The sequence below is a fragment of the Paramormyrops kingsleyae genome, chromosome 18, assembly GCF_048594095.1.
Source record: "Paramormyrops kingsleyae isolate MSU_618 chromosome 18, PKINGS_0.4, whole genome shotgun sequence".
Classification (NCBI taxonomy): Eukaryota; Metazoa; Chordata; class Actinopteri; order Osteoglossiformes; family Mormyridae; genus Paramormyrops; species Paramormyrops kingsleyae.
Window position 1 is genome coordinate 21,833,266 of NC_132814.1, and position 23,589 is coordinate 21,856,854.

Below are 23,589 nucleotides of genomic sequence, written 5' to 3' on the forward strand. Positions count from 1 at the left end.
GCTAAATATTGAATAGCCGCATTCCTTATTTAGGAGATGCTGAAGCAGCATTTTCTGCTAACCAGCTAGCTAGCTAGCGTCTTTGACTGTACTCCCCAGCTATTTTAGTGACTTTTTGAGTGTGTTCCCCTGAAACAACAATCCCGCCCTTGCATATGCCCCGTCTGCTATTGTTCAGGATAACACATGACTGCCTGATCACTCACTTAAGAAACCCTGCAGGTCTGTCCAGAATAAACAGGCGGATGAATGAATAAATTGTTAGTCATTAACAAAAATAAATGAAAGTTGCTTACAACACAAATGACTAGTTTGATCAATCACTAGAAGGAACATGTTCTCAGATGATAAAATGATTATTTTTATTTTCACAGGAAGTGCTCATGAACAGCAGATATACTGCTGGAATGTTTCTGCACAGGAATGTTTTTTATAACCTTTAGTTGACCTTTCAGGAAAATATACATCCACTGTGTTGCTTTCTGTAGTCTGTTTAGTTGGCTTGTCTCTAAAATACAGTGATAATTACCCAGAAATGCAAAGCCTAACAGATAGGCTTCTTCCCCCACACCTGTTCTACTCATTGTTTAATTTGCTGACAAAAACCCTTTTCTTGTAGTTTTACGCTAGACTCAGAGCGAGTGAGTCATATCTAACCGGTTAAAACTGAATACCTTTCTTCCCTCATGCAGCTGCTAACAGTCACCCGCCAGCTGGAAAACAGGAAGCGGAAAAACAGGAAGCGGAAAAACGAGACCTCTTCCTTTGGCCGGACTGGTGAGCCACACGTGGCTCGACGTCCCGACGTGGCTGTGCCACATCAGAGAAACCGTGAGGATTATAAATAACTCGGGAATTCCCCATCAGAGCCAGAAGCTAAGAGCTAACGGCTAAGAGGCACGTGTAAAAAGCGGGAAGAGAGCAGGACTATACTTCTCCAGCTGTCCCACTTGGAAGATCAAGCTGGAAATCCATCACATTTGAATAAAAGATGATGAAGACATTATACAACCCGCAGTGAAATACTATATATTTCTATTGATTTACTACAGAATTCCATGCAATAGTTTATCTGACATTCTTTGCACAATTATTGAGATTTGTCTTTTTTACTGCCTGAATGTGCGTCTTGTGCTACTGTAAAACTTCAGTTTCCTTCCAGATCTACAGTATCTATCTATCTATCTCTCTATTTTTCTATCTCTCTATCTATCTATCTATCAGGAAGTCTAGCATGCAATGCTAATCCACCATTGCACCAGAATGTACTCTTCCCTGTATGTGACAGCTGAGAAACCGCCATTGCCAGTTTTCCAGGCCTGTTCCCATGACCGCTCGATTTCTTTGCATACTTACAGGAGAGAATCAGAGCGTGAGGAGAGGCAAGATAGGATGGGGGCTTGACGCGTGAAGAGGAGCCGTCGACCCCTGCCTACCCGCATGACTGTGTCATGCTCTGAGTGCCATTATTCTCTGCTAGCTGAGCACCAGCAGCTCCTGTCCTTAATCTAGGTGACCCGCAGGCCCAGTTCCACTGGATTGCAGTTGCCTGACCCACCCAATTACAAACTTGGCCCATCACAAGGCCAACCAATCACAAAAATTTTTGATTATTGTAAAAAGGAAGGAAACAAGAAATTTTTAAATATGGAACCGAACACCCCCCAGACCTTCCTGAGAATCCCAAGATCCACCCACCATTTTAGAGCTGGAGCTGGACCCTGTGACCAGTGGAGATGGGATGACCTCAGAAAAGCTAGGCATGGCTCTTCACTCATCAAGCTTAACTAGCTAATTCGCACTCACCATGGGAGGGCGCCTGTGAGCACCAGGAACTTCCTCCCCAGGTTGGTGAGGAACATGCAGCCACAGCTGTGGCATCAGCAAAGGCTGAATCCCAGCCAGGAGACGGCAAGCCTGGGTCTAGGATGGCCAGATTATACGCTCAATGCCAGAGTCCAATGTCTGCCAAAACAAGCTATAAAATTCAGACCCATGGAAAAGTCGTTCTCAGCCAGCATGAAACACATAGCCGTGTCTTTGTGGTACGAGTCCAAGGCAAAGGAGTAGGGAACACGGAACAATCCATCCCATTCGGATGACCTGAGTTACAGTTTATGCCTAGATATAGACACAAACCAGATTTCAATCAAGTTTCCTGCTTGAAAAATAAGATTCATCATAATTGAGACACACAACATATTCCGTTATGTCCAACCAATGATAAGTGACAAAAAGTTCCGGTATAAATAGCTTAAATCCAGATACTGTACTAGTCCACACATTCAATCAAATAAAAAACCAGCTATATAAGGACCTACAGAGATGTGGGGGAATGGGGGGTCCCATTTATACTTAAGACTATAAAAGCCCACATTAGGGGCCAGTCAGAGGTTAAAAATACGGCGCCAAAGAAAGAGGAAGCTCCTTAATGAGGGTTCATCTGGGCTTGTGAAATGGCACTTTCAGCTAAATGCCTAGATTGCTTATGACGCTTAAAAGGTCACAGTTCAGCTCCAGCTGCTCATTCTGCAGGCGGAGGATCCAGCAAGCGCCCGATCTACTGGGGAACGTCGGAATGGCCCCGTCCTGGTGGTTCTGAGCTGGGTCACTTACTGGGGCAATATTGAGGCACTGGTACATCCTGAAACAAATCCATTCATCTTCTGGTCCATAAATAATGTCCACCAGGATGTGCAGTTTGGATGGATTCGTGTTGAGTCCATGTTTTCCCAGAATGCCCAGTTCCAGGCCTATAATCCTGGGTTCCACACCTGCTGTACTTGAAATGTGCACTTTCAACAACATGCTTTAACGCTGACTTTTACGGGAGTCAACCGCGTGGCGGCATTGTGGGACGCCCTCCTGGTGGTGCAGAGCGGAGCACACAGGTGACTTAAGAGCCAAAGCGGCGTGTCTCAGAGGAGTTCACTTTGCTGAAGTGGAATAAAAACCGATCCTGGCTCAACACCACCAATGACATCATGAAATTGGCCTGAAATTACTACAAGTCGCTTTCATACAAGGCCATCGTGTTAAAAAAACACTGAATCACACTTGGTATTATTTAACCTGGGAGTAATGCTATGGCAGACTCGTAATAAAAAATCCTATCATGGACGACTACAGTACTTCTGAAGTGGAACTCTGCCGTTTCATAATGTGATTACACTGAGACCATAATCACTGTAATAAAACTGCAGGAAATCATATCTGTTACATTTGGCCCAGCCTTTTTTGATGTTTGCCATGCATCCTCTGGTCAGTACCCCTGTTTTACCTACTTACAGTTGCTTTTCATTGGAATGATGAGGATCATAGCAGACCACCACAGAGAAGAATGCCATGCTTCAGTGGCTGGGGAGTATCCTTGTTCATCTAGTGTTTACTTGCACATCTCCATGGATGTCTCTTGCACATCTCCATGGATGTCTCTTGCACATCTCCATGGATGCCTCTTGCACACCTACAGTCCTAGACCACTAGGGGTTGGAGACAGATAGTTCTCCCTGCTCATTTTAGAATTAGAATTTTGTGATTTTGTGCTCATTGTTGACACACCGCAGCACACAGTGCACAACTACGAAATGTGTCCTCTGCATTTAACCCATATGTGACATCGTGACATAGCAGGGGGCAGCTAATTCAGCACCCGGGGAGCAGTGCTTGGGGGCGGTACCTTGCTCAGGGTACCTCAGTGGTGCCTTTCTGTTCAGGTATTTGAACCAGCAATCTTTCAATTACAAGTGTGCTTCCCTAACCGTTAAGCCACCACTGCCCATATCGCTGGCACCCATTAGTGGAATCACAGCAGTGCACAGAACAGCCTTTACAGGGCTCATCTGAAACATTGTTGACTTTCTCCTTCATTGGCAGTCAATGGTTTATCCCAAAGTTTGAATGCTTCTCCAGAGCCTCCATTGGACAGATCCAAACTCTCGGAATAGGAGCAGCCAAAGAACGTCTGTTCTCGTCGTGCTTTATTTTGCTCCTCTGTTTGCTATTTCGGGGTCCGCTGGTCTTCAGGAGCCGAGCTTCTCACTGACCCAGAAGTCTGTCGGGCCGCCGGGAGTCAGATTAGGAATCGCGTGCAGCGTTCTGGGTGTATCTTTAAGCCCCAGTGCTCTCCCTGCGCGAGGTGGAGAAGTCTTACAGGGGGTCGTAAGAAGAGGAGGTGGGATGGGTTTGCAGGCCACCTCTTTTGATTTTGAGAGTTTTATCAGACAGCTGAGGGACCTTTACTGCTAAAGAGGGCGGAAGAAGCTGGTATAGGGGGACAGGTGATGGGCACCTTCATCCTTCCTCAGTCGACCTGCCCGGACCTCGAATGCCAGCCTATGCCCTGCCACCAAAATCGTTGTCCCTGACGCCCAAAACAATTCTAAGGTTCATGTTTCACTGGAACAGCTTTTCTGTCATTTTGTTCTAGCCGCCCACTGCCTATATTTTCCCCAGTTCCTGCCCTGTTCCTGTAGCCCCAAAATGGGGGAATCTCATCCCTCATCCTGCCTCCCATTCTCTTGTTATGTGGTTCAGTGGTGATCCTCACAGCGATCAGAGAAAACTGACATCATGGCTGACAGGCACAAACAGTCTGACACAGATACACACATGCGGACAAACATTCTCATTACTAAATAGTGCGTTAAGCCATTCATATTTATTTATATAGCAGGCACTTATATGTAAGGTGCCATACATTTTTGAGAAAGAGGGCCCAGTGGTGACATCACTCTGCTGACACTGGGATTAAAACTGGCAACCTTTCGATCACAGGCACAGTGTCCTAACCTACTGACCCTGGGATTTGAACCAGCAACTTTACTGTCACAGGCACAGTGTCCTAACCTGCTGACCCTGGGATTAAACCTGGCAACCTTCCTGTCACAGGAATGGCATCCAAACCCACTGAGCTACCCACTGGCCCACTATGCCCCTGAATTATGATCATCATCCCCATCCTGCTGTAGGATGTGGAATTCAGCTGGATTCCACAGCTGCTTTGTTATCTACCACATCGCGACGGTAACCCTTAAAGGATAAATTCAGTTAGTGACAGAGGAGACCACAGCGAAGCAGAGAGCCCCCAGGAACCCCGAATGGCTGAGAGTCCCACCACCCCACAGCTCCAAGGGCTGCCCGCCATGTGATTCTCACAGGACAGCTGCGGATGGAGGACGTGAGGCCCCCCACCGGTCCGGAACATCCACAGCACAAAGGAGCTTTGTGTGCAGGAGCAAAAACAGACGAGCCAGCGCAAATCACTGCTTCAGCACAGCGATGAAGGGACCGTCTGTACCATGACACTATAAGCAAACAGGATCACCACGACGCAGCTTCTTATAAACACGAGGTGGATGGGCAGGCTGAGGTCCAGTCACTCAAACGGCTGCTTAGCCGGCAGTCAGCGATGCGGGGCACACGCCGGGCCTCCATTCTCTGAAAATGAAAACCCCATTGTCCTCCAAAGGCATGCGGTGGGACGTATCTGCGACGTACAAGCCCCATGAATTAACATACTTTTCCATGCAATAATTCACTTCTTTATCCATTGGGCAATTGAAATGAAAATGTAACATTTCACTTCAGTGAATGCGCCTGTTGTTTTTACCCACTGTTGTTACTCTATTAGCTGAATCCAGCTATGCTTACAGATTTTATTGGCATTTAATGTCTCCTACGATCTGACCTCAAAGTTTGCAGCTGGGTATTGTTTTATGCATATTAGTGGTCTCGAGCGTACCCCCATCCCCCCTTCTGAATTACAGCTCTTTCCCGTCATGCTGACGTACATCAGGTCATGTCTGGCAAAAGTAAGATACCCACTAAAGACACCAAAGAAAGACACACAAAGGAAGTGAAACGTCTCGTCAACATTTTGGGGGATGATTCATTGCACGGGGCATAAACCTTTCGCTCTTTGCCTATTCAGTGCTCTGCAATTTGATTTTTTGTTTTTTTTTTAAACACCAGCTGCTTCTTCTTTTCTCAGAATAACATACTTTCAGCCTCAGCTCCAGAGACCAGGGCCTAGATTGCATCGCTTTTGCGCTCAATATGAATCCATGCACAACCTCTTGCAAGCATGATATGGATTGATTATGTTGTACAATTAGCTTTATATGTTGCCAGAAACAGAGACAGAGTGTGGGGAGCACTGTCAGACGACCTCTCAACCATCATGTAAAACTACCGTGAGAAGAAACGCCGCGTGGTAGACAGATCCTCTATAATTCACAAGAAGGAGCTAAATATATATGCCAAGACCAACCCTGGTGGAGAAATGCTGTGGAGGAAGTCGTGTGCGTTTTCTGAAAGTCATGTCGCAATACGCCTGAACATCGGCCTTCTAAAGTCGTTTGAGTTTGGTCATGTTATTTCTTAAACGAAACTGACACCTGATTTCTAGAATCAAGAAGCCGTGATAACGCCATCTGTAGATCTATTACCGAAATGCGTAATAGAGCTTCTAACGGTAACCTGCGCTATGCTTTGCTGTATCAGTGCAGCTATGCCCTGGACCCAGCTGTATTGTTCTACTCGGGTACAATTAGGTCTGCCGACAAGATCAGTTTATGATTCTGCCTACTGACATGGTGACATTAACAGGTTCAGTGTTTCGATTAAACGGCCTCAAATCGGCTAATCGCAAACACGCTACTTTCATGCATGAGGTTTAGCTAGCAGTAGGGACATGCTTAGAAAATCACCGAGGGTGGCATTTCGATAATTTTCGATATACTAACTGCAATGCGTAACTGCTGGATGTATCGCTAATGGCTGCGCATTAAGAGGCATCGCTGTGTGTGGTCGCAAAGGATGGACTCTCCTCGTTTAGCGGATTGTAACCCACTTGGCGAGTGCAAATGCGGTTATGAAAATGGAGGACAGGAAGCACACTGAGCCCCTGATAGTCATACACCCCCCCCCCCACCCCCACTGGCCTCATTTCCATTCAGATGACCCTTCGACAATGTCAGTAAGAGAGTAACTCCCATATTTTTGAGGAAATACATTTTTCCAGAATTCCTGAGTATTATCCCAAGGAGCTGACACCAACAGTGTGGATGACGTGCAGTGATATGAATATTTATGATAGCGAATAACTCACTGTGACTCCATCATGGAGCTGGAGCCTTGCGACTTCACAAACCTCGTCAACGGCGAAGAGGGAGTAGCCAGGCCAAGGCGATGGTCAATAGTCACAATATTTTGAAATACAGGCCGTGCAGTTGCACGGAAACACTGAAAGCCGGCTGATGGCACTGGTAAGGCTTTTTGAGGTGCTTCAGGAAACATGTTCCTTTGTATCCTTGACCGTAAATGATGGGCACTATGAGAAAATCACATATGATCGCGGACTCTGCAAACTCTGGGTGACAACACATGTAATTGTGGACTCGGTGAACTCGGACGACACGTTAAATCCTGGACTCAGCAAACTGGGCTTTGTACCAGATTCCCATACTGGTCCTCAGTCAATCTTGGTAATTGTAGTATCTAGTGTTTCTTGTCTTCTACTCCAGACCACCTGATTTAGCTAATTAACCACTCATTGAACCCATGAGTAGCCAAATTAGGCACGTCACTGAGAGAGAAAGGGATACATGGAATTGCCAGTGTCCCCAGGAGAAACCTGGACACCATGGGCTATTTCAGTACATCATATTTAATTAAGGGCAAGACCTACTGGCCCAGAGGGCAAAGTGAGTGCTAATGTAATTCTTCTGATCTACTAATTCCCATCATTCACTTAGCTTTTCCTTCAGAATTAGTTGCGAGTCCTATGTAAAGCCACTTTTTACCAGCCATGAGGAAACACATTGTTTTGGACTGACGGAGGCAGGAAGACAGCAGAGATGCAGTATTTTTGGGCTTCCTGGCCAATTCTACTAGCAGGATACAGGACACCAATAGACATCCAGGTGAGAGGGGGGCATGCGTGCAGAAACGGCAGGGTTAGGGTTAGGGTTAGGGTTAGGATGTGAGCCGGGCGGCCATGAGGATGTGAAAGGGCGAGAGGGATAACTAATCCAGAGCTTGTCAATGGGGGGTCTTATCTCTGACCTGTGACTTACCTGCTAACACTCAGCCCCCCGCCCACATATGACAGGCCAGAGGGGAGGGCAGTATTATGGGGGATTCCTTACAGCAGGGGCAGAACCACAGAGGCCCAACAAAACAGAGTGACGTGAAGCTAATAAAAGTACAGGAAATTGACTCATCTCCAAAAGAACTTTCCAGACTGTCAACTACTCAGTGACAGATGTCTGTTTACCTCAGGGTGCAGAATATGGCTGACATATCCTTCTCATCGTATCATAACGCCCTCAGAAAATTGGCAATCACATACTGGTTACTCAATCACACCTGCTGATGCCATCTAGGGAAGTAACACGGTGTAAGAGCAGCATTACTCAAGCATGCCATGCTAGCCATGCCGCCATGTTTAGTAAGAATGAGAACTGTCCTTAAGGAACATTCAGCTGTGAGGTTAACCATCAATACCAGCATGCAGAGAAAGGGGCAATCATTCTAATAAAGTTTTCGCTCTCAGTGCGACCTGTGCAGTCCATTATCCGCATGTAAACAAAACTGCCATCGTGAGCATTTAGTCATTGACTCCCACAGGCGGGGGGCATCTCTTGTTTTTTTGTCCTCTCGCTTCCCCCCCCCAGTTAAAAAGGGAGGGGGGAGCACCATCTGTCAGTGACCCCCTCATCAATGGAGCGAGAGCTCACTGTGTCACTGGCCAGTCTCTGAAGCCAATTCTGCTAACCCTGGTTTATTTGCAGGCCTCCTATTTGTGGGTGAGAGCATTGGGTGCCCATCGGAGGAAGGGTCCAGGTCCAGGCTTCTCCCGGTGCCGCTATCGTGCCACAGACCACCGGGGAGCCTTATTGACATTTCTGTGTTCAGCCAGCAATGCCAATGCCGCGTTCAGCCATGATTAGCCAAATTAGCCTCGGCTGCACTTAGCACAACGTTATCATGCAGACACGCTCGGCGACATCTGTTAGCTATGCGTACCGCTACTCCTCTGCTCTCCTGCAATCACAACTGAAACACACAAAGCTCACTGAGGAGCGTCTATCTACTGATGGAAGGCGGCTGAGGTTCTGAGTTTAAAGGCATACCGTGTTATTAGTGCCAGGAAATGGGTTAGGAACAGATGGCATTATTTCCAGACCAGTCATGTCAACTGCAAACCTCACAATGACAGGCAGGTCCCCAGCGAATGTCATAGGAACGGGAATTAAGATGACTGCAGGGCTGGACAGAGGCAATGAAGAAGCGGGGGGGTGGGGGTTGGGGGGCTCAGTTTTCCGGCTGGTAGGCTGGCAGCAGTAGCAAGAAGCATTGGGCAGCATGAAGAAGGTGACTGGCAATGGTTAGCCAGTACTTACCCAACATCTGACTGAAGAGCAACTGCTCCAGGTCTCCCAGCACAGTAACCACCAGCTCGGGGTCCACCTTGAGGTAGGGCTTGCCTTCCCCATCCACCCCCTGTCCCTTGCCCATGGGGCCAGGCGGGTCTGTGAGCTTTTTGGTATTGGCATTAGCGTTAGCCTTGCTGGAGAGGATCTCGTCGTCCGACTTGCTGTCCTCCACCGGCTCAGGCGCCTTGCTGATAGGCTTGACCTCGGCGTAGGGCCCCCTGGGTATCCGGCTGGGCTTGCCCAACGTGGTAGGGGCAGCCAGGGGGCTGAACGGCTTGGGCTTGCCCTGGAAGAGGGAGTGCTCCGACTTTGAGAGGCTGCGGGACAGCGGACTGGCGCCCACGCTACCACCCAACCCCGCCTCCTTGGGCTTGCCCGCCTTGAGGTGCGCGCTGGCCGGCTTGCTCATGTCATCGCACCACTTGGGCTCGCTGAGCTGCATCTTCTTCTCGGCGTCGGTAAGCACACACAGGTTCGTGAGCGACTTCTGTTTGCGGAGGCCAGCGGGGACAGGTGGGCGACCCTCAGGGTTGCCCCCACGATACACCCGCAGCTCGCTTCGGGGGGTCGCTGCCGGGATCCCCGTCTTGCCCCGTCTGGCGGCCATGCTGCCCGGCGTCCTCTTGCTCTCCGCCTGGCCGTAGGTCTCGCTGCTCCCCTCCCGCTCTGCCTCAAGTGCTACCTCTCTGCCTTTCAGACTAGCCCCAAGCATCCCTCCTGCGTGGGACCATTTGACAGCATCAGCAGAGCAGGCAGAAAGAAGCCAGAAAGAAGAAAACAATCCAATGACCCCCGGGGCTCCCCTCTCGCCGGGCCCCTCACCCCACAGAGCAACCCCTAGGGCTGCCTGATGTGCGGGAGGAGCAGCAGTCCACTGAGGTCACGCTAATCCACGGGCCCTGTTTGCGTGTGAAATCCCCACGCTCCCTATCCAGTCAGGCTGCTGCTGCAGCAGCTGCTTCTGGGCTGCCCAGCCTCTGCCTTTTCTCCCTCTCTCTCTGCCTCTCTCTCTCTCTCTCTCTCGCTCTCTCATTCGTCCTCCCTGTGTCTCTCCTCCCTCCACCAGCACCTCCCGCTGTTGAATCGCGCGGCGGCCGAATGACAGCAGAGGCAGGACGTAGCTGTGGTCCCACCCCCTTCTCACCCCCCTCCCTGCTTCCCCTCTCATTTATAGATGCTTCGCTGTGCCTCGGTACGAAGTGTGAAACCTAAGGGGCCGGCAATAAATTATCAGCCCCTTTACAAAAGTGTATCGCCACCCAAGTAGCGTCCTTTTCTCCCTTCCTGCCCTCCTCATTTGTTCCCACCTCAAGTGCCCCTCATATTGACGTAGCCCACAATTATGCACCACTGGTTTCCCCACATAGAAAATTTATCCAGTGCTATAACAGGTACTAGAAGAGCTTAAGTGTAACTTGAGCATTGATTGCTAATACTATGACCGAACAAAGCAACCCTCAGCTTTTCAGACAATACATGGATTTCTGAACTTGTTTTCGGTTAATCAGATAACAGAACAATCCTTGTCGAGCTGCATTTACCTCCACACTTCCTCTCCCTGTCATAACTGCCCGAAATGGTGCTGGCTGACAGAAATGACTGGCGGCGTAAACATCTAACTATGCTACACCCTCGAGTAAATTAAGCCCCAGCTAAATTCCCTGAGGTGGGGGCAGGGAGGACCCCCCCCCACCACAATACCGCCTGTGATGTACAACGTCGGATTGATATGGCGGCCACAGAAACGGCCCCTCAGCTTTGCGTGGGGCTCCCTCACTGGGGAGTCCATGCGGAAGGACGAACAAGTCACACAAACCCTCGCAGACAGGTTTTAAAATGGCCTTCATGTCAAAACTTGAGCATCTGGATCAGACTGTAAAAAATGAACACCTTTTAATTTATGCTTCTTAGTTTACTCTGTGTATCTATTCAAAAACTCTTTCCATGGACATCATGTATGGAACATGAACTTGTATCCATATCTCCATCATATCTGGGTAAAAGCTAACAGGATTATTAATATCAACAGGAAATGTGCAAAAAGGAATAAAGAAGTAGGAAACCTGATGATCTGAAGTTTCTGGCGGCAAGGTGTTGCTTATTATCACAACGATGTGTGGCTCGTTTGCCTTCTTGACTGGTCATGTTATCGGGCATTTAGATTACATTTGCTGGGTGGTCTGAGATGTGTAGTCTGAATGTAACAAAAAAACAGCTGTTAAAACGGGGCCAGTTGTTACCAATATTATTATTTTCACCCACACTCAAACATTAAGAAGAATTTAAAGAACTGAAATTCTCTGAAACATGAACTGACATGTATTAAATCATGTCAGACAAGAAATAGCTTCGTGGATTTTGGACCCTTCAGTCTATCAGATCTTCTCATGGGGGCAACAGTCTTAAATTGCACTGCTACGACAGGGGCAAATTAATTTAGTAGCTGTTATTGCTCCTGCCTACATTCAATCAATGACTTCTGATTGGGATTCATACAGTAGGTGAATCCATGGTCCACATATTCTATTCTCTGTAGAGGAGAGCATGAGGTCTTCATGGAATACAAACACTGTGTGCCTGTACCATTCCCTGAGCGGAATTAGGGGAGTCTTGAGTACGGCTACATCCAGACTGGGATTTGTGTACTACTGCAGTAAAAGCAGGCAAAGGACATTACTGCCATGGAAGTGTGAAAAAAACAATGTCAGCTGTGTCTTTATTCAGTGTGCAGACGTTACAACCAGTATTCAAAAGGCAGGGGAATTTAAATATGTACATATACATATAACCAAGACACACTCAACAAGACCTCGGATATGCAAAACATGCCAGATTTCAACTGGGCACAGCTCTGTTAAAAATGCAGACATGAAACGATGCTGTGTTTTCAGTATCAGATCATCGTTTAACGTTTTTTGGCATGGCTTATTTTCATTTTCATGTGAGATCTTAAATCCTGAAGGCTTCTTCCATCACTGGATTGGAGCGCTGCAGGTCTAGCAGAGTGGACATAATCAGTACCGGCGTCTGACCCAGTGGTATTACCAATGCCATCCTGGGCTAAGCATTTAGGTATTATGGGTGGGCACCAGTGTTCAGTCTACTGGGGAGGCAGACGACCCGTAAAGATGCCCCTGGCATGGCCGCACTGCCAATGACCTACTTCATTCACCACAGGGACCATTCAAAGACTCGCCAACCAGGCTCACCTCAAAGTCTGTCACACATGCCATTCAGAGACGGGGGATCCCACTAGATTTTGCTGAGTTCCCCCAAAGACTTTCACTGACCGGGGAGGGTGGTTCGTCTAGCGAGGAGGGGGTCCCAATTGATCACGGGATTAAATCGTGTTTTGGTCCGCCAATTCGGTTTCCCTGTTCCACAGCATCCCAGGGTCACAGGGGTTAAAGTTCCCGGCTGGATACTTACAGCAATTAGCCGCTATGTTTATTCACTAGCGTCACCCGTATGATTCTGGAGGGATTTGGGTGCCGTGTTGGAGTCCACAGGTTGGCCTTTCCACACAGAAATGACTTTCATAAACCTCAACAGTGACCTGCCTGTCCAGTTCACCTAGGCACAGAGCTTGCGGGGGTTTGAACACAACTCCCTGTTTACCTCCACTGTTTACACCTCTGAAAGCCGTTGAAAGTACCGACCGCAAATCGCATTCATCTCCCTGCAAGACTCACAGGCTGGATGGGTCCCCTCAGCTCGTAAAAACCACATCAAGTCAAGTTCAGGCTAATCATTTCTTTGGGGCATTTTAACAGAAATTACATGTCTTTTTGAAAGTCACGAGACAGGCCATTTCTCAGGCAACATTTTCACGTCCTCAGAAACCTAAATCCAATCTATTTCATGTGCAGTGCTTCAGGAGTTTGTTCCGTTCACAAGGTTTAGCCGTGCAGCAGTCAGTCATATCGAGCGAGAGAGTGACTAATTCTGCACCAGCGTCACACCCTCTGACCACAGGTCACCCAGAAGGATCAGCACAAAAGAGGGGGGAAGCTGTGTTTTCCCGAGAAGGATATCCTGTACGCTGTACGTTCTCCCAGAACCTTCCACAACTCCGTTCGGACCACAATGGGAGTTTCTGTGGACTGGATTTAGAGACTGGATTTCCTGCTCCCTGTCCGTAACTATGTGACACGCTAAGGCGGGCCAGGTCAGTAAGCGCTGGTTCACACATCACGTGGTCCTCCGTTGAAATCTTTCAGAAGGGATCCAGCTTTCTCCTCTGTATGATGATCAGCGTTTCATCACACCTTCATTAGGGACAAGAAAACTCATCTGCATCTTGACTGGACTGAAAAATGAGCCTGAAGGCTCATAAGTCAAACACATAAACACCGCTTGGCTGAGTCTGGAACAGTCATTCCCAGGCCGTTCGCAAAACACTTCCCGACAAATATTTACAGAGTTTGCCGCATTCCTCCAGAGAAGCACCCTCAGCCGTACTGAGCAATCAAGCCCTTGTGAGAGTATCTGGTCTGAACACGTTTCTTTGCAACTCATTGATTGGAAAAACCTGTTCTTTTGCCCGTGAGCAGTATGTATGCCGCAACGTAACTAAGGGCCTCGCTCCTTACTTTTATGATGACTTCCACCTCGTCCAAACAGGCTGCAGTTTTTATGCAACCGGATTTATGCAACCAGAAACATGCTTGGTGATGAATTTTACTAAGTGTATTCTGACCATGTTTGTCAGGCAGGCGTTCTCAGTTTATCAGCACCCCTCCCCCCCAGCATGTCACAATTCTCTCACCACCCCCAACCCCCCCCCCCCCCCCAAAAAACCAACGGCAGTTAATATTGTTCTTGATGTGTAAACAAAGAACCTCTGCTCTGAAAGTAAGAAACACTGCAATATTGCAGAGCTCCTCCTTGGCGCTTCTTTTTAATACTTATAAATAAAGCTGCATTTAAGCTCTAAATGTCCAGACAAACCTCGCTCTAGCTTAGCAGACCCCTTCCCACCCGGGAGATTTATGCTCGTCTTTGGCTCTGTGGGTTCCAAATAAAAGATCTGAATATAGACGGCAGTCCTCCAGACGGCTGTGTTACAGTACGTCTTATTTCCAGCCTCCGGAGTCACACCTATTTTCACAGAGATGGCCTCTGTGGAAGCAGAGTGGCTGTAAATCGGTGAAGATCTCCCCAGCTTCTGAAAAAGAGAGGCTGGACCATCCTTTGGGAGCAGGTACAGCATTCAGGAAGGAAACAAGTTGTGCTAGAAGCAAGGATGGGCTAAGGGTCATAGCCACCACCGTGTAGCTAGGTAGCTAAATGATATTGCCACAAAGAGTAGGGCGTTTACAGTGTGAAGTAGTTTAGCTTTAATCTGGGTGAGAGCAGCATTATGTTTACCGCAGTAGCCTCAGTTTACAGAATGAGTAGCCGTGAAAATGACGGACCTCCTCTGGCTTGTAAACGTGCGGTTTCACTCTTTCCAGACGGCCCCTTAGCCCAGCATCACTCTTATGCGATATGCCTCATACACACACCTCCCAGGAGTTTCCCAGAATGCTCTGCTGCCACAGTGCTCTCCATGGAAACGGCACGGTGCGCCAGACACTCATCCTGTCCCTATCACCCAAGCAACAGGCAACATCATGTGACATTTGCCATGTTTTTACTCTAGAACATCTGCCGTGTGTGTTTGATAGTATACAGTGAGGCCACACTTGGGGTTGATTAAAATACTTCCTTACTGTCTTGTGTCTGTTTTATTCGACTCTGAGAGGAACCTCTTGTTTCATTTCTGTAGGGAATGACAGTAGCAGTTAGCATGTTACCACATCTGCCTGAATGGAATAGAGATTGAAGGAGCACATTTAAGGGGTGATTTTGTCCATCTAGCTCCCTCTAGATGTAGGCTGGTGTCACTGACACTGTCTGAGCTGACAGTATTCTCTATTGTGTCCATGACCTGTCCTACTGATTCACTTCTGTGACAGTGACACATATTAGTGTCATAGTGTTTGTATCAGCAGTCACTCTGGGACAATATAGCCCAAGGGCTTCGATGTTTAACGAAACTACAAATTCCTATTCAGTCAGACACAAAAAGAGTGGAATGGAATTACTCTCCAAGACTTCTACCACGTCTTAGCATACCTTAGCTTATTGAATTCCCACATTTGGAAGTAATTTAATGTTATTGTGTGGACTGTTTGCTTCACTGTGGCTTTTACTGAGCACCTGTAATGCAGATCTATATGGCAGTATTAAATACAATGAACAGAATTTAATTAAAATGCCTTGGTAATACAGCACTGGACTACAGATAACATGCAGTTTTATCCATCATTCAGGAAAATCCAATGAATTGTCCGCAAGCATAGTCTTCTGTTTCATTATTGTTTCTCTCTCCTATGCAAATAAAAACCCGGAGCTCATCATCAATGGCGGCATGTTTGTTTTTCAGCCGTTTATCCATTTTGAATATTTTTACATTTTCAGACCACAGGCTGACTGTCATTGTGTGTTGTTGACATGTGACATTATAACGGACAGCGGGAAAACAGTAATGGCCGCTGAAGGTGAGGGGCACCTGGGACAGGATGCCATCCTCAGTAAAGTGGCACTGCGATGCATTGTTCGGGGGCGCCTTACACCAGCTGGGGACCCCCAGACGTTTTTGTGGGAGCTGGTAAGGAGCAAAAATGTGGACTGAATGCCAGGGAGATGCACTGTCAGAAAAATAGCAGTGGTAAAATTTTGTCTTGCCTGAAGTACAAACAACATTAATATACCCCCAATGGTACAAAAACGCTCCTCAGAATCCATTTCTGTACCTTAAAAGGTACATTTACCTACAGCTAGGGTACAATTGTACAGCCACAGTGACCAGTAATTGTACCCTCAAAAGTACAAATTGGTACTTTTTTTCTGACAGCGTGGGAGGGAGCAAAATTATGGACTTTCTGTGGACTGGACTGAGAAACACTGCCTTAAACTGTTTACAGTTAAGCTTGAAAAAATTCCAGTACCACACTCTTCATGAATAACCTAAAGAGTCTTGCTAATTAACCACAACATCATCCATTGCAATTATATTTAACAGACATTTTTATCCAAAGCAACATAAATTTCTAAGAGAGCAGCATTAACCAATCCCAAGAGCAACTGAAGGTTAAAGGTCTCACTAAAGGGTACAATGGTGAAATTACGCTGCTGATTCGGGGATTTGAACCAACAACCTTCCGATCATAGGTACAGTTGCCTAACCCTCTGAGTCAACCTAGTTAGAGAATAAGGTAAGGAGATCACCTACTCATTCATCAGGGCTCATTCTGTATTTGCCTTCTTGCACATCTCAGAGAGCCTACCTTAAAGTTGGGGGGTGGGGGATGGGGGCATGTGGAGGGTGAGGCCACGCAGCTGTGTGTGACCCTCGAAAGCGCCAGGTGATGTCTAGGACCTCACAGCAGCTGCAGCAGCCGTCGGCCAAGCGGAGACTCAAATGGCGAGAGCGGAACCAATTATGATTTTGGAAGCAGGGGGTCTCCAAGTGTTCTGGGGGGGGGGGATCGTTGGATCAGTTTCGGTGTGTTTGTGAGCCCATGTGTCTGTTAAAAAAAACTGGGTTCTGGACGTCTGTTACAGGCACAAAAAAAGGTGTTAATTAAAGGCAGCAACATTTATTCAAAGTGACTGAAGCTGAACGCAGGCTTGTGGTATCTTTAGGGCATTATATGCATTTTTACCCTGCCATATGCTGAGCATTTCTGTAATACCGGTGGCATAATCATAGAGAAAGCCGTGTACAAGTGCATATGCTGGGTCCCAGAATGATCTGCAGCTCTGGCCAGGAAGCTTGGACGAAAGCAGGCTGGCCTCAGTTGCTGACCAGTCATGCAAAGCCTCTCTTCATCCATATCCTGGAAACAGACGCACCAGAACCCACTACCATGTGATGCTGGCTTTATTTGATCATTGTCTCTGTGTCCATATGTTTGTTTTAAAGCTGGATAGCCAGACATGCTATATATATACCGTATACACAGTTCCAGTCAAAAGTTTGGACACACCTACCCATAGAAAGGTTTATTTGTACGATTCTCTACATTTTAGAATAATTAAAAAGACATAAAAACTATAAAACTAAAAAATATATATATATAAAAAAATAATAATAATAATGTGTTGGGGGGGTCAGCTCTGTTGGTTGGGACTCAGAAGGTTGCCGGTTCCAATCCCTGGGTCGGCAGCGTGATCACACCATTGGGCCTTTGAACAAGGCCCTCAACCCCAGTTGCTCCAGGGACTGGCTGACCCTGTGTCTCCTCTATGCCAGTTCCATAAGGTGGCCTCCTGAAGGAGGTCCCACATATGCTGAGCCCTCATTGGCTACTTTGCTTTACTCTCTGGTCGTTTTCTTTGACTGCCCTTGACTTTTGCACAGTATTGTATACAGACACCAAACAGTGTACATATACTGTATGCATATTCCATAAGCTATACGTTCTTTTTGCTGCCATCATATGTGCTGTCTATACACATCATTTATACCACACCGTGTACTGTACTGTATTGTTTATCACACATGTACATACTGAATAGCTGTTTCGAGTACTTTAATGCTATTTTGCTTTTTCATATTAGCTGCACAAACTTAATTTCGTTGTCCGCATACATGCACCTCTTAGCTACTTGGGCCTTTGGCTAGGTGAGGACCCCCACTAGTGGGTTGGCTTTCATATCCCCTGACATTCCGGCACCTTCCGAGTCAGCCGTCCATTGTTCCCCCACAGTGGGCAAACGTCAGCGCCCTTTGCAGCCCAAATATCACCAGGTCAGTTGGAGCATATTAGTCTGCAGAGTAAATGACAAAGCCCATTTAAAAAGGGCCTCGACAGGGAGGCTCTGACCTACGACAACTGCCAGGCGAAATGACAAAGCCCATTTAAAAAGGGCCTCGACAGGGAGGCCCTGACCTACGACAACTGCCAAGCGAAATTAATTCATTGCATCACAATGGCCTTTGTGACTCACGCAAAACCATGCATTGACAGCAGTGCACCTGAAAGGCAGTGAATGGGAAGGACAGATTTACTGGGAAGTGCAGTTTCCCTGCTGGGCTGGATTTGAAATGCTCTGCGATTGGGCCAGCCCAGTAAGATGAAGTGGACGGCAGCAATGCAAAATCCAATCACACAGCACTTCGGGGGAAAGGATAAATGTATCATTAGACATTAAAGCCTCAATAAGGCATGATCCACTTTCCAACTGTTCAACAGTTTGACTGCTACTCTGAGGCTTCCAAACACTTTGAATTAGTACATACTACAAAGACCTCTGATTTAAACACACCCCCTCCCACATGCAGGTTTATTACAAACAGTTGGCGATGTCATCTCTATTACATCAACCTACAGGGGTTACTGTTTTCAACAAGCATTTGCTCTCTCAATCTCTTATCTGCAATTACACAGGGTTATACATCAACTACTCAGCTTCAGGGTTAACTAGCACTCAAGGCTAACAAGCACCCAGCGATAACGATCACTACACCGTTTGTTATCGTTGTGGCAAATTTCAACAGAATTGCTATTATTATACTGGTTATACAATTACTTTGTTAGCAATCGTTCAATATACTGACTGTATTTAAACATTAATATTGTGTAGAACCTGCTGTTTGAGATTTATGCATATTTTACCTGTTTTAATTTGGAGTAATTTGATTGGATAAAGGGGGGGGCAATCAGGAAGCAGGAAGTAGTAAGTTTTAGTTGGTTGGTATGTTTTGAAAACCTATGCAAGATGCTCAATAAATGATGGTTATTTGAAGACCTACCTATAGGTGAATCCACAACTTAAACTGCTCATTAAACCGGTCTGCCACCTGCCTATCCCGTATAGATCCACGGTAAGTTATTATTACATGAACAAGCTTGTAAAGCTTGTCATCTAGATTTAACAGTATTTTGTTTAAAAACTAAAGAACCCAGACAGGTTTGTACTGTACGTGTAAAGTCATTATTTGTGGTGAACAAAGAAGGATTTTACTCCCACATTCACAGTGATATTAGGGTTTACAGACCATTATCTCTCTTGTCATAAAACAGATTTTACTATCCCTTTAACTAAGTACTACACACTAAGGTAAGGATATGTCTGCTTCACATGCCTGCTTACAGCATATGGGTGTGTGTATGTGAATAATATATTTTCTTTCGGAAGCTACAGCCTGGTTCTTCCCTGTTTCTCATTAATGAAGGGCTTCTTCCTTGCTTTATGGGGCTTCAGTTCTGCTTCTAGGAGCCTGATACACACTGTCCTATCAGTGCACTTCACACCTGCACTTAATGTTTCCCGTTCCATTTGAAGGTCACTTGAGGTCATTCTACGATTCATGAGAAACTGTCATATCGCGCCTTTAGAAAGTCGCTTCCTCCCTTTACCTGGCTGGTTTCTGGTCGTTCCCAGTGTCTCCTACTTCACTGTATTCTTATGTGCTGCTGTCTTAGAAAGTTTGAACCTGAAAGCAACCTGCTGCTCAGCGTAGCCTCTGCCAGCAGAACCACAATTAAAACAGGATTTAAAAAATGCGGATTTACTTAATAATATAGAGCGGTCTCTTAATTTTTCCCATGGCTGTATGTCTCTATTGTAGTAATGAGTGTGGATGGGAAAAAATGAGTCAACACTGATGCCATTTCAATATCACCAAAACATCGTTTTTTGAAGACCGTGGGAGTTCAGGATCAGTATTATAAACTCTATGACTGCTTTTAGCTCAGCCCAGAGTGTTATGACATCCAATAAACTAACCTACTTTACATACTATGAGCGAGCCACCTCATCGAGGTCCATGTCACACTGCCCACGGTGGTACGTCTTGACATACTCACCTCAAATTAATATAACATTATAATACAACTATATACATTCACCATTATAACTTACAAAAGGAACACATTAATAACTGTAAGAAACTTCAAGAAAGATAATCGTGAACATTCATAACTAAACCAAACAGCCCCTAAGGCTCATGGGAGTCCAAACACCAACCAGTCCTGACCCAGTCATTCCAGAACAGCACATGTAGCAACCTCTACAATATGAATGTAGTGGCAGTGTTATTGTTTCTGTATCAACAAATTGGAGAAACTGAATGTAAGGAGTAGGCCCTGCCTTATCCAGTACAGGGAGGCTCAGTGGGAAATACTGTTACATCCCACCTCCAGGGTCGCAGGTTCGAATGTGTGTTTGGGGTTCGCATCTTCTGTTTTTTCCCCGCTACTCTGGCTGCATCCGCAGTCCAAAGAGATTCTGCATTTAAGCAGACAGGTGTCTTCATTTCGCCCAGAGTCTGTGATTTATGTGTGTTGTGAATAGAGGGTGGATAACAGATGGATCAATCAAAACAAATCACCTGCATTGTGATTAAACAGAATCTACCTCAATCACGTAGTCGCTGTTCGAAATAGACAATATGAAAATAGAAGGAAGTTCTCACTGTTGCTTCCCTGTTTTTCTTTTAATGATTAATTGGAAGTTAATAATTAATTACCTTGTTTGCCTTTCTGTCTGCTTTACTGTAATACTGTACCAGCTTAGAATAGTATGTTCTAATCTCACACTCTCAGTCCCCTTTGATTACATATATCACAGCTGAATTAACTAAAGACATAGTGTATATAGAAGCTCTTAAATGTTTAAGTACCATTATTTTGTTGTTGTATACATAGAATATCTCAGGGAAGCTTTGTGGGGAAATTTGTTAAATGATTAGACAGAAGGGAAGTCAAAATCAAACTGGCAATAGCCATAGACAGACAAAAAAGATCAGCATTAAGAAACATGTAAGATAATGTGCGCATATGTGTGTGTGTGTGTGTGTGTGTGTCTGTGTGTCAGTTTGCATAGATCACATTTGGGGATCAAAATGTCCCCAACGTGTGGTAAAACCTGCCCCTTTTGGGGACATTTTTTAGGTCCCCATTTGGATAACCTCAATTTTATAAAAAAAAAAATCTGTGAATACAATCAAAAAAGTAAAAATGCCAAAAGTCTTGAATTTTGTTTGGTTACTTATGGTTAAGGTTAGGGCTGGGTAGGGGTTACAGGTATCGTGATTGGGATGAGGGTTTTCCCATAGAAATGAATGGAAGGTCCCCATTTAGATAGGTATGCCAACGTGTGTGTGTGTATGTGTGTGTATACATATAAATGTGTGTATATTACCAGTAATGATACTGTGATAACGTAGCAGTAAGAATACTGTAAAATACTGTCTAAATATTATTAGCAGTATGAACACAAAGAGTATCACAGATTGTGTTGGTTAGTGAACCCTGAGCAGTGCAGCCCGTCCCCAAAGCTGTGGATGACTGACGTGCCCCGTGGACGTGTGGCTGCTGACTGCGCCGGACCACCCCCACAGCTGGCGAAACCTGACCCGCCGATGAAGTGGAGCAGCCGTCTGCCCCGTGCCAGCATGCTGACCGGCAGCCCGGACTGGCTTTTGGCGGGTGGGGGACACACACTCCACTGCATACACATATGTGCACACTGCTTTGGAATTATTGTTGTACAGTATAATGGTGCAATTTCAAACGGACACAACTAGGAAAATTGGTACTTTAGGTATACACCATTTGGTCTTTTAAAATATAAATCGCAACGCAAGTACAAGAATCTAGGATTTTAAAATGTTTCACTGGTTCACATGCGCAAAACATGCATTTGTGTGGAACATAAAGATGACATTTGAGATAAGATTGACTTGGGGGTGGCAGTTTTGGGGGTGTGCTCAGGATTGCATGAACGGGGGAGTGATTTAATCACTATTTTTTTCATAAACAGGAGCTGTGTGATTTCCCCAGGATATTGGGCAGGAAAGGCACTTGAAAACCTGTCAGCATGTCTCAGTGTTCATGTGTGACGCGCTGCCTTTTTCCCGAGCTTTTGTGGAGTGTGAGTGCGGTCTGTGATCCGGGTTTCTGTCTGCCTGTTCGCGTCTGCGTCACTTTGGACAGAAGTACCTGCTAAATAAATAAATGTAAATGTGAAATCGACAGTCAGAGAGGGACCTTCAGTGTCATCTATGTTTAAATATTTAAAAATAATGTGTTTTAAGTGTGTCTTGTAACAAAGGAAGACCTGGTAAATAGGTCACATATGTTAATCGGTATCCTTCTAGCTTCCTGCCCAGTGCTGCCTGGGATTGGCTATACAGCACCTATGACCCTGACCGGGATTGGCTATACAGCACCCACGACCCTGACCGGGATTGGCTATACAGCACCCACGACCCTGACCGGGATTGGCTATATAGCTCCCACGACCCTGACCGGGATTGGCTACACAGCACCCACGACCCTGACCGGGATTGGCTACACAGCACCCACGACCCTGACCGGGACTGACTATACAGCACCCACGACCCTGACTGGGACTGACTATACAGCACCCACGACCCTGACTGGGACTGACTATACAGCACACACGACCCTGACTGGGATTGGCTATACATCACCCACGACCCTGACTGGGATTGGCTATACAGCACCCATGACCCTGACCAAGTCAGAAGATGGATGAGTTATTTCAGAGGAAGAATGCACAGGCATTTGGAAGAAGTTAACGTTGAGCGGATTTCAGTCGTTGCTATCTCCTTCCGTCCGACATGGCTCGATAAGTTTGCTTTTGATAAGATCGTTCCCTTATGAGCTGAGGTCCCAGAAATACTGGATCACTGTGAAGAGAGCAGGGCAGCTATCGGCTGTATATCTGGTTTTAACGCATGTCTGTCTCCTTTGCTGTTCCTGCAGGGCGGATCCGTCTCGACATCCTCTTCCTCCTCAGCTAATAGCCTGTTGCTCCCTCCTTTGCCCATGGCTAGTAATTACAGTGATTACTACACCTGTGTTCAGCTCCGTATGCTCCACCGTGGATGGGATGATCTGGGGTCTATTCTGCCTGCTAATTCCCCCTGATGGCTTTTAGTAGAATGGCCGTGAGCTGATTCCTTCAGACAAACTTCAGTGCCAAATCGTCATTAGCTTTGCATCATTCAAACGACATCCACCTATCCACCTATCCATCCATCCATCTTTCATAATCGCTTCACCAAAGCAGAGTCACAGTCAGCCTGGAGCCTTGGAAGATGGATGGTGCCCTTCTAAGTTTTGTA

At 46.3% G+C, this 23,589-nt stretch overlaps 1 protein-coding gene across 7 annotated transcripts in view; it reads right to left on the minus strand.

Moving 5' to 3' along the window:
• LOC111855233 (neuron navigator 1-like) overlaps window positions 1-23,589 on the minus strand; it is a 127,953-nt gene that overhangs the window by 81,553 nt on the left and 22,811 nt on the right. For 6 of the 7 annotated variants that reach the window (XM_023834037.2, XM_023834035.2, XM_023834036.2 and 3 more), the window contains exon 5: window positions 9,408-10,157. The exons of the other annotated variant lie outside the window; for it this stretch is intronic. In XM_023834037.2, coding sequence (XP_023689805.2) covers window positions 9,408-10,157 — 750 coding nt within the window. The remainder of the gene's footprint in view (window positions 1-9,407; window positions 10,158-23,589) is intronic. 7 annotated transcript variants of the gene reach the window in all.